Source organism: Orycteropus afer, unplaced genomic scaffold (assembly GCF_000298275.1).
Source record: "Orycteropus afer afer isolate SDZICR_OR568_19922 unplaced genomic scaffold, OryAfe1.0 scaffold00009, whole genome shotgun sequence".
Lineage (NCBI taxonomy): Eukaryota > Metazoa > Chordata > Mammalia > Tubulidentata > Orycteropodidae > Orycteropus > Orycteropus afer.
In genome coordinates this window covers 18,742,868-18,759,438 of record NW_006921596.1, presented here as the reverse complement: position 1 = coordinate 18,759,438, position 16,571 = coordinate 18,742,868, and the positions used below count along the sequence as shown (strand labels likewise).

The 16,571-nt window shown below is 51.5% G+C and overlaps 1 protein-coding gene across 1 annotated transcript in view; it reads right to left on the bottom strand.

Moving 5' to 3' along the window:
* Positions 1-5,882: 5,882 nt before the first annotated feature.
* Positions 5,883-16,571, bottom strand: part of NLRC5 (NLR family CARD domain containing 5) — a 60,323-nt gene continuing 49,634 nt past the window's right edge. Inside the window, exons 37-47 of the mRNA XM_042781772.1 lie at positions 13,891-13,974; positions 12,286-12,369; positions 11,242-11,325; positions 10,818-10,901; positions 10,606-10,683; positions 9,741-9,824; positions 9,583-9,654; positions 9,236-9,319; positions 7,171-7,254; positions 6,779-6,862; positions 5,883-5,994 (exon numbers count right to left, since the gene is read on the bottom strand). Coding sequence (XP_042637706.1) covers positions 5,883-5,994; positions 6,779-6,862; positions 7,171-7,254; positions 9,236-9,319; positions 9,583-9,654; positions 9,741-9,824; positions 10,606-10,683; positions 10,818-10,901; positions 11,242-11,325; positions 12,286-12,369; positions 13,891-13,974 — 934 coding nt within the window. The remainder of the gene's footprint in view (positions 5,995-6,778; positions 6,863-7,170; positions 7,255-9,235; positions 9,320-9,582; positions 9,655-9,740; positions 9,825-10,605; positions 10,684-10,817; positions 10,902-11,241; positions 11,326-12,285; positions 12,370-13,890; positions 13,975-16,571) is intronic.

The window sequence follows — 16,571 nt, the reverse complement described above, 5'->3', positions numbered from 1 at the left end:
TAAATCCATTGTTAAGTCCCGAGGTTGGCAGAGCATAGCAGGCTACTGAGCAATGACACAGCTACATGCAGGGTCCAAGCGTGCCATAGGCTAGAGACTATGCCCAAGGCTTCTCCTTAAATACAGGAAGCAGACCACATCCCAAAGGCAGCTACTCAGCTGCTTGTGGTAGATCCCACCATGGAGTTGATTGCTAGTCTCATCATGAGAAATAACTACCACCAGCTGCCCAGCCACTCAACCAGGCCCAGCCAAGTTGACGCACATGTAACTACCACGCTTAGCTACACTGCATACCAATCTCCCCAAACCTTATTGTCTTTCAGGATTCCGGGGGTCACCTGGGCTTAACGAGGGCAGTTTTTGCCTGAGGTTTCCCATATAATTGCAGTCAGACCATGAATGGGGCTGGAGTCATCATCTTGAAGGCTTTCCCACTCCAATGCCTGGAATTGATGCTGGCTGTCAGCTGCAACTTCAGCTGGCATTATCAGGAACTCCTGCATGTAACCACTCCGCATGGCCTGTTGGGCTTCCTCATATCATGGTGGCTGGGCTCCGGGCATGAGCATACCAAGAGAACCAGGGAGAAACTTATGTATGGTCTAGGCCAGGAAGTCACAAATGTCACTTCCATTGTTGTCATAGGCTCACTCAGATTAAAAGGAGGGAGCAAAAGCCCTGCCTCTCAATGACAGGAGTGTCACTGTCACACTGTAAGAAGACCAGGTGGGATGGGAGATCCTATGGCCATCTTTGGAAACTGCAGTCATTCACAGGGGGTTGATATGGAGACAAATAAGGATGGAGGTTGCCCCTTAGGGATCTCATGGTTAGAGGTGGACGTGGGTGACACTAATACAAAATCTCAGGCATGGAGTCATAGTCTTGGGTTTGAATCCCAGCCACTCCAGTTATTGGCTGGGTGGGTGAGGTCACTCCATCCTCTGGGCCTCAATTTCTTCCTCTGTAAATGGGGATAGCCTTTGTGCCTGCTTCCTGGGAGTGTTATGAGAATTTAGTGAAGCAGGAGCCTTAACCCAGTGCTGGGCACGTGTAGACACGGGCATGACAGTATACGGTCTTGCCATTTTTAAGTTCCAGAGTTGTAATTACTGTAATGCAGGAATGGGCCACTGCTAGGTCAGGGTGCCGAGGCCTCCCCAACCCCTCCAGTCTCCCTGGAGCATGTGTGTGTGTTGAGAGGAAGGTATGTGGGGACTCAGGGCCCAGGTGAAGAAACTGATGCTTCTGGGCCCCCACTCCTAACCAAGGGACCCCAGTTAGTCTTTGTTCTCTGGAGAAAGCACCCCGCCATCCCCTCCTCTTCAGGACAAAAGTCCCTTTATAGGCAGCCAGGGTGGTACTGGGGTGTGTGCTGCAATGAGCCTGCAATGTGTGTCTTCCAAGGGCTGGAGGGACAGGGAGGGTCCCAGCTTGGGAGGTTCTTCAGAGGGGTGATTAGGAGGTTGGAGGAAAACCAGCTGCCATCTGGAACTTCCTGAGCCAGCCGTGGGGGACCTTCAACCAAACCAGCCACTGCCAGGGCTTCTCCTAAGAAGCTCTGGTTTTGTCCAGAGGGTGTGTCTGGCTCTCGCTAGGGCTACCGTTCCTCAGGCCTGGCCTTAGCCTTGCGAAGGCGGCACCAGGAGAAGAAGCAGGGCCCAGGAAGGGTGCTCGGCCCTCCTGCCACCCTGGGGGCCTTTCATCTCTAAGGAGCACAGACCTCCGGCCAGCTCAATCCCACCGAAGGCCCCCTTTCCTTCTTGTCCATAATTGGAAACTGAGCCCCATTCAATACTTGCAACCTGGCAGATCTTCCCTCTCTGGGTCTCAGTTTTCACGTTTGTAAAATGGGTGAAGTTGTTGCAGAGGTTGTCCTTGTGGGTCTAGAGGTGACCACAGATCTGAACCTCTACAAAAAGAACCAGCCTGGGGAGGGGACGGAAGATTCCTATCCCTCCCGAGGAGCGTTGAAATTAACCATAAGGTCATCTTTGCTGCCAAAGAAAGTAGGTCTTTGTGCCTTGTCTAATTTTGTCCAGCCCCTTTCTTTACAGATGAAGAAACTGGAGCAGCACCTGTGGGGTTAAGAGTTGGAAAAGCCTGGGTTCGATTCCTATGCTACCACTCACTACTGTGTGCTTTGGGGCAAGTTAGGAAAAATCTATGGATCTCGGTTTCCTTGACTAGTGAGGAAGGGTGACCAAAATACTGCTCGCTCTCAGGGCAAAACGAAGGCCAGTTCAGTTTCCAGAGAAGCAGCCTCTGAGACAGACAGCAAACTCCAGACCAGGAGTCTTAGGGCTTCTTAGAATCTCAGGCCCCACCTCAGACCTGCTGAACCCAATCTCCATGTTAACGAGATGCCTGGGTGAGTCTGTGCACATTAGTTTCAGCAACTACTTTCATAGTGTGACCAGTACTGGCCTGGACCGTGGACTTCTGCCTTGAGCTTGAATCTTAGGACAGAGGAGACAATCTGGGGGCACTTGGACACTTGTGTGCAAGGACAGGAAGGGAGATTGTGACTACCACCATAAAGGTGGCCATAGGCCACCTTGCAAAACCATAGGATGGAGGCCGAGTGACAGTAGCAAAAGGAGCTTGTCCCAGCCTTGTACATAGACCCGGGTACTTACCAGCCTGATCGCATTCTTAGTGAGTGGGCACCTGTGCAGGAACTGGGGGTGCCATTTTGATTCCACTGCTTATTGGTGCATGGCCTTATTCATCATCAAATCTGTTTATTTGTTTTCATGTTTATATTTAGATGAGCCTACTTTTGGGAGGGAGGAGTCCGGGAGACTGGACCCCTTTAGTGCTGGAAAGAGACATATAGTCAAGGCCTCCAAGCAGGCTGGTGGCAGGAAAAGTCTCCTAATAAAATGGGCAATGCAGTTTCACACCACCTTGAGGTGGGGTCAAGGAGCTCTGGTGGCATAGTAGTTAAAGCATCCAGTTGCTAACCAAAAGGTTGGTGGTTTGAACCCACCAGCCACTCCATGGGAGAAAGATGAGGCAGTTTGCTTTGGTAAAGATGTACAGCCTTGGAAACCCTATAATGCAGTTATATTCTGTCCTGAAGAGTCACTATGAGTTGGAATCAACTCGCTGGCAATGGGTTTGTTTTTTTGGTTTTGAGGTGGGCCCAGCCACTCTGCAATGCTGACCATGCCATGGTTTATTTCAGGACAGCTGCTCAAAGAGGCCTGGAGTGAATTTGGACAAAGCTGAAGAGAAAGTAAAATGAATAAGCAGCAAAGAATGAAAACCCCGCGTGTGCCCTTCCCTGGCCCCGCTCTCTGGCTGGTGCTGTTTATTCCTCAATCGTGACTTCCCTGGTCGGGCATCTTCAGGCTTCAAGGGCCTCACTCCCCACCTTGGGCAAGGGAAGGAAGTACAACTCACCTGAGTGTCAAGGTACACCCTGAGGGGCTCAAGGTCACCTTGATATCATGCCCCAGGAAGGGGAGATGGAATTTTGGGCCCAGGGTTTCTGGGTAAACCTCTTGGATCACCTGCCTGCCCACCCTTCCCCATGGGCAGGCAGATGGCCCCACTCAGTGCCAGGTGTGCCCTGATCCTGGCATGGTTAAGGGTGGCCTGGGTCGGGTGTGGATGCTTGGCATTGGACCAGAGGACTTTCTCCTCATGCTTGGTGGGGAGCAGGAAACAACATGGAGGGTGGCAAAGGTCAAGGTTGAACCCTCTGGGCCAACCCAGTAGTAAGCCAGGACATCTCAGGCTCCTGGGCCCAGGTGTGAACAGCCCCTAGCGTCACCTCCTAACTTCCTTCTGGGAACCACGGGTAAAGGAAATTGTCTCAGGAATTGCCAATGGGCCAGCCTGCCCTCCAGTGGTGCCTGGTAGTAACTGCATCCTCCCAGCCCCACTTCACAATGGGGCACAGCTGTACAGGAAGGCTTCCCTGAGAGCAACTGGTTTAATCCTCCGTGCAATCACGAATAAGAGAAAGGGAATGCTATTCTCCTGCCATTTCAAGCATCTCCCCATCTTGTAAGATATTCAACCCTAAAAGGAGAAAGGAATTAGTATGTAAGGAGAACCTGTTTCATACCAGGTACCATGACACTCCAGTAGTCCCGTGTGTGGTGTTATTAATCCATGCACTGAAACAGTTCCTGCCTGTGAGGACAGGTAGCAAGGGGGAAGTCACATTTCATGCTACATCTGTCTAACTTCTAAAACCATGTTCCTAAGGAGCCACACACCACTAGAAACCTTTTAGGCTAGGATTTTGTAGGCTCCCACAAGGGCTGGGCAAAAAGATAAAAAGGGAGGGGGGGGGCAAGACAATAGGGAGTAGTGGCAAACTGATGAGTATGTGCTCCACGTGTACACAGCATTGTGCAGCTCCAGTGGGTTCCTGTCGAGTGGGAATCCTGAACTAACATTTAGGAGAAGCTAAAGATTTGTATTTTTATTAAAAGCTCCCAATCGTTAATATCAGCAATTAATTCAGGCAAGAGTTTAAATACTATGCAAGTCAAACACAAAATGTTTCAGACACCTCTGAGCTTCCACCACATGATCAGGTTGCAGGTGAGGCCCATGATCACAGGATCATAGAGAGACAGGGTCAGCATTCAAATCCCTGTCTCCTGACTCCTACACGAGTGCTCCTTGGCCCGCTCTCCACCGTCTGCTCTGCTCTCCAGTCCTGGGGCATGAAGTGGACCCCTTCTGACCTTGGTGGGGGTGGAAGGAAATATCAGGCTCAGACTGACGGCTGGGAGATCATCCACATTTATTAGACAGACTTAGCTTAGCGTTTACAAGGGCCATCCTTGGACCCTCTTGAAAGTAACAAGAACACTGTGCAACATATGCAGCCCCTGGGAGTCCCCCAGATCCTACTGAGGTATGGCTGGACCAGAGGCCTTTCCTGATTTGGCAGTGCCCTTTCCCTGGACCTTTCTACCTGGGTTCATCCCTTAAACAGGACAGCCCTGCCTGTCCATTCCCAATGCCAGGTTGGCTCTACCTGGACCTGAACCCAAAGTCCTGGGGAGCCAGCATTTAAGGGGAACATCTGGTTTAGAGGGCAGGAAAAGGATCATCTGGAAGCCTTGGGGTGAGTCTCTGGCTGGGCGCAGAGCTCTGACCCTGGGGGTGCTGGGCCAGTCAGTGCTTAGCCGTCCCCCCAACCCCCAGCCCTGGGAGGAAGACTTTCCGTGAGTTAGCTGCTCTGGAAAGGCAATCTATAAATACATACTTGGTTTCTAAAAAAAGTAATAAATTAGATCTTGGACCAGCTGAGGGCATCTGGCCAGCCATGTATCATACGGCATAGACCTTTGCCATGTGTCATGCTGTGGTGTTGTGTGCCACTGAGTTGATTCAGACTCATAGTGAACCTATAGGACAGAGTAGAACTGCCCCATAGGGTTTCTTAGGCTGTAATCTTTATGGAAGCAGACTGACATCTTTCTTCTGCAGTGTGGCTGGTGGGTTCGAACTGTCAACCTTTTGGTTAGCATCTGAATGCTTCACCACTGTGCCATCAGGGTTCCTTAAGTGTCATGTATGTACCACCAATCATGTATCCATCCTCCCATCTATGCGGCTAGGACTGATGCCATGTGCCACAGTGCAAGCCCCATGTATTGCCACATGTCAAAAGGTCAAACGTGACCCTCAGTGCCATCACATTATAGCACCCTCATCATGCCCCCTGTTCCCAACTGGTAGCACACATCCATGTATTTCAGTACACTCCTTTGGCTAAATGCTTCTTGAGGGATACAGCCGGACAAATACACTCCTTGGAGCAGATGCAGGGGCACTCAGCTGAGGGTGCTCCTTGTGGGTGGGAGTCGGCATCACTCAGCTGGATCCCAACAGTCTTGAAGGGGCCATCAAGTACTCTGAAGGGCCTGGGGATAGTCTTCGAAGAAGGCAAAGTCCAGCCTGGGCTCTTGGCTCTGCAGACGCTGGGCCATGTCAGAGGGGATGGGGTTATTCCAGAGGCTGTGGGACACAGAGACAGATCAGGAGTTGCTCATTCATCCCCCTGTCTCTGTCCCATGTCCCATCCACAGATGGGGAAACTGAGGCCCAGAGGGGAAGAGCCATGCCCAGTTACTGGCGGAGGTAGGTATTAGGCCAGCATGGCGACCCGAGGGAGATGGTGTCTCCCACACAACCTGGCTTCTCCTACTTGGTCTCCTCCAGAAGCTAACAGTCTCAACCAGAACCATGCTCACATGACCCCTTTGTGCAAATAAAGACAAGGCTCCCTTTTTTCAAGACCCTTACATGCATAATATACTGGTTTTGATAGAATAAAGACATTTGATAGAATAAGAGATTTTACTACCACTTACTAGGAATCTGTCCTGTCTATAATGTGAGTGGTGCCCCCTTAGACACAATGCCCTTGTGCAGTGCACAACCTATCCAACTGTATGTGGTAGTCCTGATTATAGCTACCATTTTAAGTGCTTGCTATGTGCCAGGCATTGGGCTCAGTGCTTTATATGCTCTGTACCCTCTGAGACAGATATTATCATCATCCTCATTTTACAGATGAGGAAACAGAGGTTCAGAGAGGTTGAACCACTGATACAGAGTCACACAACTGGCAAATGGCAGAGCTGGGATTTGATCCAGGTCTGATTGCTGCCAAATTCTTGTTGGAGCAGGTCAAGCTTCCTTTAGTAGTCCACACCTTAGGTCCTGCTTCCTCCTACAGGGAGTCCCCTTAGACTGTGGCCACCCACCCATCAGTCCTGCCCCCGTAATCCCCTGTTACCGGATGACTTGGATGCCAGGCCTCTGGGCCAGCCCTTCAGCCAGGAGCCAGGCTCCATAGGCTGTGATGCGATTCTTCTCCAAGCTTCCCAGTGGACAGCAGAGGCAGGGGAAAAAGAGAGACTGGTACGAGGCTGGGGAGAGAGATTTTCTGTCCCCCTTCCCCAGGCCAAGATGAGGGACTCCGACTCCCCCCTCTGCCTTCCCAGAGGACCCACCAGACAAGAGTGGACTCATGTGAAGTCTGGACTGTAGGGAAAGCTAAGCTTGGCGGGGCCTGGAGCTGGCCAGAGTGCACAGCTCGAGGAGGCCTTCCTGGGAGGCTTTCTCCAGAATGTGGGCACCCCATCAGCCCCCCCACCGCCCTGGGTTCCCAGGATGTGTCCGGCATACTCCACTCTCTTCAGCCGACTCATTTGCGGCAGGACACAGGCCAGTTGGGCAGCTGCCTCATCTCCGAGGAGATTCCAGGACAATCTGTGGGGGGAGGGGGTTCTCAAGGTCAAGGTCAGTGGCAGGAAATCAGTGGGGGTGGAGACAAGGCAGAGTGGTGGGGGTGGGGAGTTCTGGGAGCCAACCAAGGGGGGCCTGAAGACTTTCAAGGAAACAGGTGGCTTCTTCTCCACCTCCCCCCTTCCTCAGCCAGCCCTCTCTCAACAACCCAGACAGCTCAGGAGCTGGCTCTGTCCCGAGTCCCAGGCTTGGTCTGGAGTTTGGGACGGAGGGTCCACAGCACTGTCACCCGAACGTCCACCAAGCACCTGGTGTCATCGCAGGTTTTGCACATGTATAAGTTTTGCATTGCCTATACTATTATTTTAAAAATAATCCTAAACAATCATTATATTTTTCTTTAAATCAACCCCTCTTGTCCAATTTTTTAAATGAGATTAATCTTAGAAGGAAATACTTATTACTACGATCGGTGGGAATCCTGTGGTTAAGACCCTAGATAGAAGGAAAGCCACAGGATAAACACAGCACAAACAACAGTGTGAACTTGAACTTCTACCTGGTGCCTCAGCACTTTCCTTAGGTGCTCGGCCTCTGGCCTGCTTCCTGTTTGTTGAAAAGGGAGAAGCACCTGATAGAGCCTGGGGAGACCCCTGAGACTATGGCCCCTAGCTGCCCTTCAGGTCTGGAATTGAACTCACTCCTGTGGCTTCCAGCCAAATAATAGGCATATGGACCGAACATTTAAATCAGGTAGATACACTCCTTGGAATGATCAACTGTGGGAGAACAGAAGGGCAGTGTATGCACAGGGAGACAGCGGGGGGTGCAGGAGTGCATGGGAGGGAAGGACACAGGGAGGAGGTCACTATGGGGAGGAAGTGGGAGGAGAACTTTTACACTGTGGGGTTTCGCAGTCAATGTCATGAAACAAAACATGTCTGAAATGCTGTATGGAAAATGAATTTGATCTGTACACTTTCACCCAAATCACAATAAAAATGTAAAAAAAAAAAAAGAGAGAGAGAGAGAGAGAGAAGCCCCAGTGTTAGGTGTTAAAGACGATTTAGCGCCAATCTGAGACTTTCTCTTTGGTGTCAGGTTGTTATTGTTGTTATGTGCCATCAGTGGGACCTGACTCATAGCGACCCCTCCTTGGGTTTCTGAGGCGGTGTCACTATGGAAGTAGATTGCCCAACCTTCCTTCCAAGTAGTGGTTGGTGGGTTTGAACCGCCAGCCTTCTGGTTAGCAGTCAAGTGTCAGGAGGAGGATTAAAGCCTTAAAGATGCGGATCTTTGTAACCAAGGTGTCCTGTACTTCAGGAAACAGCATTTTCTGCCAGTGTGGTTAGGACCCAGGCTAGCTCTCAGCAGTCTGGTTAAGCCAGAAGCAGCACCACAAAGTCCCAAATCCTGAGCACCGCTGATTGCCAAGAGGGAACCAGGTACTGCCAGCGGCAGGTTTGGGGCCTACTGGCTCCAGCCCCTCTTCACTACAGAGACCAAAAAAACCAAAACAAAACAAAACAAAACTCACTGCCATCGAGTCAATTCCAACTCATAGGAACCCCCTTTAGCTTTCCAAGGTAGTAAATCTTGACAGAAGTAGATTGCCCACTTTTCCTCGCATGGAGTGGCTAGTGCGTTTGAACCACCAACCTTCTGGTTAGCAGTCAAGTGCCTTAGGCACTATACCACCATAAAACAGGTGAGGCGGTCTATTTAGCTGCCTCTGAAAACGAAGGTCAGGGACACTGAGCCCCTAGGTACTATCTGGTTCCTCTCCCTTCTCACCCACCCTACAATGGGCAAACAGGCAGGAGCTGAATGACTTTGCCCACCATCGCAGGCAGCTCAAGTGTTCCAACTTCCTTAAAGGAAGTTTAGGCAAGAATGATCTACCCCACTTACACATGGGACACCAGACATGAGAGAAGGGGACCAGCTCCAGGCCACATCTCCCAGAGGCCCCTCTTCCCAGCTCAGGGCTTTTCCAAGCACTCACAGGATTTCTTCCAGGGCTGGGCAGAGCACAAAGCTGGCAGCAAGGAGTGTGGCAGTCTGGTTGTCAATTTCACATGAAATCAGGCTGGGGACAGAGAAGGGGAGCACAGAACATCGGAGGCTGCTAGCTGGAACCCCCCTTCCTGCCCTGCAATCAGGGCAGCAGGGGCCTGAGCAGCAGCTCTGGGCAGGAAAGCACCCCCTTTGGTGCTCCAGTCTCCCCCCACCCATGAGGGCCCTGCCACTTCAAAGGTGTCCCTTGGTGTCAGGCTTGGCCAGACCAAGGCTGCTCCCACCTGCCCCAGGACAAGGAGGTGCTGGCCCCAGGCCATCAGGGAAGCCACTTACTCGATCTGCTTGAGCAGCGGGAGCCCCTCAGAGAACAGTGGGAGCCCTCCAGCCAGGCTGTTCTCTGCCAAGCTGCAGGGTGAGGGAGACACCAGTGAGGCGAACCCCCAGACCCTTGCCAGCCTGTCCCCCTGTCCAGTCTCAGTGGTTCTACTCACCTCAGCTCTTCCAACTGTGGACATCCATCCAGAGCCTGGCAAAGGCTCATCGCCCCCTCTGGACCCAGGCGGCTGGAGGACAGACTAGGGGAAGGAAAATGGGTGAGAGGTGTCTGGGGGACCAGGTATAGGGATTCGGGGGCCTCCCACATCCCCCACTCTCAGCCTGTCTCAGATTTTACTATCAGACTATAGGTGGTCTTTGGGCAAAGCCAGTGCAAGTAAGGGTAACTGCCACCAAGCCCCCCTACTCCTGCCCCAGGACCTGGGAGGGTACCAAAGGCCCTGTCTTTAGGATCTGAGATGTCAAGTTCAAGGCTTGGCTCCTTCATGTTATTACATGAAGGTAAGCTCTCAACACCTCTCCTGGCCTTAGTATCCTTGCCTGAAAATGGAGTAAATCATAATCTTGGTCCAGAGGGGCTGCTCTAAAGCTCCAACAAGACCATGGATGTAAACTGTAAAGTGCTGAGCCCTTGCTGCTTGGGGCTTTTTCCCTGCACAGCCCTTTGCTGACATTTCCTCATCTTCCCTCATTCTGAGATGGGCTCACAACAGGCTGAGAGGGGACTATTGTGTTTTACATATAGGGAAATTGAGGTTCTGAGAGGATAGGGGCTTGGCCAAGGACACACAGGAAGTCAATGGCAGAGGCAGGATGAGGCCGGGTCTCCTAACTCAGAGGCCAGTGTTCTTTCCTGGCCCCAGACTTGCCTCTGACCCCCAGCGGTAAGAAGGAGCAGGTGAGAGAGGGGCAGCCAGTCCCAGGACAGGCCGTGGTTTGACCTAAGTCAGGGCCAGCTCAGTTGATGGGGGCTGTGAACTGGTGGGTGCAGCCATGCACCGTGGACAGGGGAACACTCACCGAAGGACCCTCAGGTGCAAAGGCAGCCCACGAGCCAGCACCTGGGCTGTGGGATCCTCCAGGGCATTGCACCCAAGCCTGGAAGAGGAGGGGGTGAGTGATGAGCCCTGGGCTGGCCGCTCAGGACCCCTGCTCTGTGCCCATGGGGGAGAGGAGGACCAGGGGCCTGCAGGGTACAGGAGCAGGGACAGCCCACATGGGCAGACACTCACCTCAGCTCCTCCAGGCGCCTGCAGAGGCTCAGAGACTCGGCCAACTGCACTCCCCCCGCAGGGCCAATGCCATTTGCTGAGAAGCTGAGGGAGGGGCGGACATCAGAACCTTGCTCCCCCTCCTCCCCCCCCACCCCCATATCTGCTGGGACTGCCACCCCAGATGCAGGGGCCCTAACAGACAAATTCCATCACACCTTTGCAGCCTCCTGGAGCACTAAGGCCAGAGAGGAGCAGAGGCTGGATCAGCTGAGGTCCCACAGTTAGCAGGATGGGGCAGGGCCAGCTGGTCACCCAGCTCCATTGCCTGGACACTGGGGCTGGGAGAGGGGGGAGCTTCCACTGCCAGCCTGAGTCCGGGGGTGGTGGCTCTGAGGACCCAGGTTGGCCAGTGTGGGCCCCGATCGGTATGGCTGGGACTCACTCTATCTTCCTGAGCTCAGGCAGTCCCGGCAATACGGCAGCTAAGTGCTGGGCACCCACGTCTCCGATCTGGTTGTGGCTCAAGCTTGGGAGGAGAACAGCAGAGAATGAGGACCATCAGCCTGCCACCCACCCCATCCTGCTGACACTCGCACCCCAAACAGAAGGTGTGTGGACACGTTGGGTCCCCCCAAAATACGTGTAGAAATCCTGGCCCCTGTGGTAATCTGATCCTGAAATAGGTTTTTGTTTTGTTATGTTAATGAGGTCACACCAGTGGAGTTGAGTTCTGAATCTAATCATGTCTGAGTTACTAAGACCAGATCGGACAGACACACACGCACAGACACACAGGCACACATGCAGACACACACATGCACAGATGTATGCGTGCAGACACGTGTGCAGACACACATGCACATAAACACAGAGGCACACACGCCAAGACACAAGGCAGAAACACATGCAGAGATACATGCAGACACACAGACACACATGCACACACACACATGCACATATGGGAGAAGACAGACACCATGTGAGTGTCATCTACAAGCCACGGTATGCCAAGGAACAAAGGAATGCCCAGGGTCACCACCAAGGCTGAGACCTTGATTTAGACTTTTAGCCTTCAGAACTGAGAGAAAATGAATTTGTGTTCAACGACGGGCCCCGTGTCTGGGATGTATGTTACAGCAGCCCGAGATAACTAAGACGGAAGGCGGGGCTGAGGGCTAGGGAAGGGCCTCAGCCCACAGGGAAAGGGTTCCATCATCTCCCAGTGTCAGCAGGGACTCTTCTGCTTAGGATGTTCCCCCTGACGTCTGATCTAAATCCCTCTTGCTGCAATTGATGCTCGCACCTCCTGTCTCGTGTCTCCCAAGGTTCCAAGCTTGGGGTTTGGCAGAGTGTGGAAGTGGGCGTGGAGGGGACAGGACCAAGCAGAGAAGACTGCACTCAAATGGCCTTGCTGTTATCATGTGTCTCTCCCTCCACCCCGCCAAAGCTGTCTTGCTTGGGTCGAGGGGAGGGACAGACAACTCACCTCAGTTCCTCCAAGCTGGTGGCACTTCTGAGAGCTTCAGAAAGGTGGTAACAGCCGATATCCCCCATGCCATTCCTGCTCAGACTGGAGAAGTGGGTAATAGGCCAAGAGGCCTGTCAGTCAGCAGTGAGAGGCCTTTGCAGGTGCTGTGCTGAGAACTCTAGAGTTTGCAAAGCCTTTTCCCATCTAGGGACTCATGTGCCACCCACAAAAATTTAGGGTTGCGGGGGGGGAGGGGGAGTAATGGTGAGCAGGGAGGGAACCACTGTCCTCAATGTCTAAGTGAGAAAACTGAGGCCAATAGAGGAGCCGTGACTGGCCAGAGACCCACAGCAATTCATAGGCAAGATGGAGACAAGGCTGGAATACTGGCCTGGGAGCAGGCCGGGTCATCGAATGCTGAGAACAGTCTCTGTACTTTTTGGCTTTGCCAGGCTTTACGTCAGCCTCTGTGTTGGGGGTGTGTCAGGCCAGGCTGAAGGAAGGCCAACTTCATACAAATGCCACCCCCCAAAAAAGAAAAGAAAAAAACCAAAAGGCAGCTCTCGTAGCTTAGTGCCTAGGGCATCTGACTGCTAACCGGTTCAAACCCACCAGCCACTCCTTGGAAGGAAGATTGGGTGATCTGCTTCTGTAGTGATACCACCTCAGAACCCAAGGAGGGGTCGCTCCGAGTCAGATTCGACTCTATAGCAGGGACAAATGCCACAGCTCAGGCAAGTCACTGCTCAAGGGTACATGTGTTCTAATCCACACAGGGTGGGCTTTTCCTTAAACCCAATTTATCGTCTTCTCTGTGCCCTGACCTTGCCTTTCCTCCAAGTGGAGAAAAAGAAAACCAAAGAGTGGAGGTGAACTCTCTTAGCCTCATGTCAAGGTATGTGTCTGAGGGTTGTTTTGTTTCAGCAAATCAAAATGTGAACTGCCTTCTGTAAATCAATTTTAGGAGAAATGACCAAATGGGATGGTCTCCTAGGATCTGCACCCCCAATGCCTTCCAGCCACCAGTCTCTGACCTCATTTCCTGTCTTCTTTACTCAACCAGAGTCAGGGTGAAGTGCTTGGATAAAAGCAAAGCAAAGCTTTGTGTCCTTGCTTAAATTTGCTTTTAGTCATAATATTTCATATTTTAAAAGATTATGTTAAGAAGAGAGTGCTATATATTTATTTATTGATCAAAGTGGGCAAGGGTTGAAAATCACAAGACTGCCAAATCTGAGTCTAGACCTTCAGAGACCTCCACAGTGTGGTCTGTGGGCCTCTGGGATCAGTATCATCTGGGGGCTGGATAGAAACGCAGCATTGAGAGCCCCCAGACCTGCTGAGGCAGAATTACCATTTGATGCCTGTGCACATTAAGGCTTGAACAAGAGTTATTCTAGGACTTGGGCCCAACCCCTTCAGGTGACTTTTGTAGCTGGGAAGAAGAAGAAGCTGGTTGCACTGGAAGGCAAGAACAGTGAGCACCGACCCGGGAGGCCCCTGAGATGTCCCCGGGAGAGGAGGGTGCCAGGGAGGTGCCTCGGAAGTTCTCTGGGTGGCAGTGCCAGGAGAGCTGGGCAGTGTGTCCTCTACTAGTTCCCCTAGGGCCCCGTGGTCACTCACACGAGGCTCTGCAGGAGGGTCATGTGGCTTAGTCCTTGAGTGAGCACATCTAGGGTCCAGCCTCCCAGAGGAAGGGAGCTGAGGCTAGAGGAGAAGAGACCAGGTAAGGACCTGGGATTTCTGGAGTCGGGTCTCAGGTGCACACTGAGGCCTGTCTAGTCCAGGGGCTTGTAGTCTCTGTGGTTAACAAAATGCCCAGGTCCTCCGAGAAGTCACTTATAAAACAAGGCAGCACTGGGAAATCCAAGTGGCATCTCCCTGCATGAATGACTAAGGTCACCCAGGCAATAGTTCTATGTTCTGAATCATAGCTGGACCCAGACCAATGATCAGTGATAATGACCACCACATACTGAGCATAGACTGTGGGCCAGGCACTGGGCTCAGGGCCATCTTCAAAGGTGGGTCCGTTATCATCCCCATTTCACAGATGCGGAACACTGAGGCTCAGAGAATTAGAAAACTGGCTTAAGGTCACACACCAAAAGTGGTAGCCTCAGGAGCAGAACCCAAGGCTGTAAGTCTGCCATTCTTGGGCCCTGACCATGAGCTACCCATGAAATCTCCCTCCTCAAGTTCCCCAGCCTGGGTGGAACAGGGCAACAATAATAATAACAGCTCTGTTCTAAGCTCTTAACATGTATTATCTCATTTAATCCTCACAACAACCTTGTTGTTGTTGTTGTTGTTATGTGCCGTCGAGTCGGCCCCGACTCATAGCGACCCCTCCTTGGGTTTCCGAGGCAGTATCACTATGGAAGTAGGATTGCCACAACAACCTTAGGAGGTAAGTATTGCTATTACCTCCAAAGTTAAGATGAGACTAAAGCACAGAGAGGTTAAGGAACTTTCCCAATCTCACACAGTAATAAGTAGAGATGACCAACTACTCTGGTCTTCCTAGAACTGAGGAGCTTTCTAGGACATAGGACTTTCTAGTTCTAGAGCTGAGATAGTGGGTCACCATACCAAGAATTGAACACAGGCAGTGTGGCTTCTAATCAAGGTTCATGCCTCTGGTCATTTCACTGTGGTTGGACAGGTGAAGAAGCCAGCTGGATTTAAGGGGCACTGCTTGTCAGCGAGGAAACATGTGGGAATGACAGATTTGAAACTGGAAGAGGCCTCTGGGCAGTGAGGGTCCATCCTGTGCTTCTAGACAAGGAAGGTATCAATGTTGTTGTTGGGTGCCGTCAAGTTGGCCCGACTCATAGTGACTCCATGTACAAAAGAGCTAAATGCTGCTGGGTCCAGTGCCATCCTCACAACAGGAGGTAGGTCTGAGCCTACTGTTACAGCCGCTGTATCAGTCCATCTCGTTGACAGCTTTCCTCTTTTCCACCGACCCTGTATTTCACCAGGCATGACGGCCTTCTCCAGACATGGTCCCTGATAGCATGTCCACAGTAAGTGTGATACAGTCTTACCATCTTTGCTTCTAAGGAGCATTCCAGCTGTACTTCTTCCAAGACAGATTTGTTTATTCTTCTGGCAGCCCATGGTATTTTCAATATTCTTCACTAACACCTTAATTCAAATGCATCTGTTCTTGGGTCTTCCTTATTCATTGTCTAACTTCTGCATGCCAACCAACCAAACCAAATGCACTGCCGTTGAGTTGGAACCATTTCATAGCGACCCCTCCTTGGGTTTCTGAGGCGGTATCTCTGTGGAAGTAGATTTCCCAACCTTCCTTCTGAGGAGTGGCTGGTGGGTTTGAACCACCAGCCTTCTGGTTAGCAGTCAAGTGCCTTAGGCCTATTAAATAGACAGGCTAATTGAGGCAGCAAGAGATAGGGAGCAGCAGTAGGTGCCTATGAAATCAGGAGAAAGAGCAAGACCCGAGGCCATGGGTGCCAGTGGAGGCTTGGATGGATCTGTCCTGTTCCCCCAAGAGTACCTGAGTCTCCCAGCCTTGGCTAAATATGTATTTGTCAAATGCAAGGATGAGCCAATGAATGACCTCACTGGACTTCCAACGCACCAAATAAAAGCTTCCAGAAAGAAGAGAGGTTGAGCAGAGATGCAGGCAGCTAGGAGGAGGCCAATGAAGAAGTTGGCAGAAAGGAGGATCCTTTGGTCACAGGTTTCCCTAATTCCTCTCTTCCTCCCACTAGACCCTCTCCCCAGGACAGGCAGAGAGGGATGAGTGTGAGAATTTCTGTGTTAAAGGACAAAATCCCAAAAGATCTATATTTAAAACGGTATTAAAAACATACAGAGAAAAATATCTGGAGAAAAATTCACCCAACTGTTGCCAGAGGTTTTCTCAGGAGTTTTCATCACCAGAGGGTTTCATGCTCTTTGTTACACATTTCTGTAATGACGGAATGATCAGTGTATATTTCTGATCATCAGAAAGACTTCAAAAGCGGAAAGTGCTCTGTTCATTTTTCTTGCCCGGATACCTGTTCCCACAGGGGTCTGTGCAGGGTGAGGTCTTATCCTGTAGATTGAGGCTATTTCTGGTGTTCCTAAGTTTTTGGTGACTCCACATTATGGGTGAGAATAAAAGTTGCTGGTTACTAAGGAAACAATTGCCAACAAATAACACACTCAGTGGACCGCTGTGGGTTTTTTCTGCCAGAGTTTGTGTCCCCTTCTGTTAATAAAACCAAACCAGCTGCCGTCAAGCCAGTTCTGACTCCTGTTCACCCCATGTGCATCAGCATAGAAGCTCC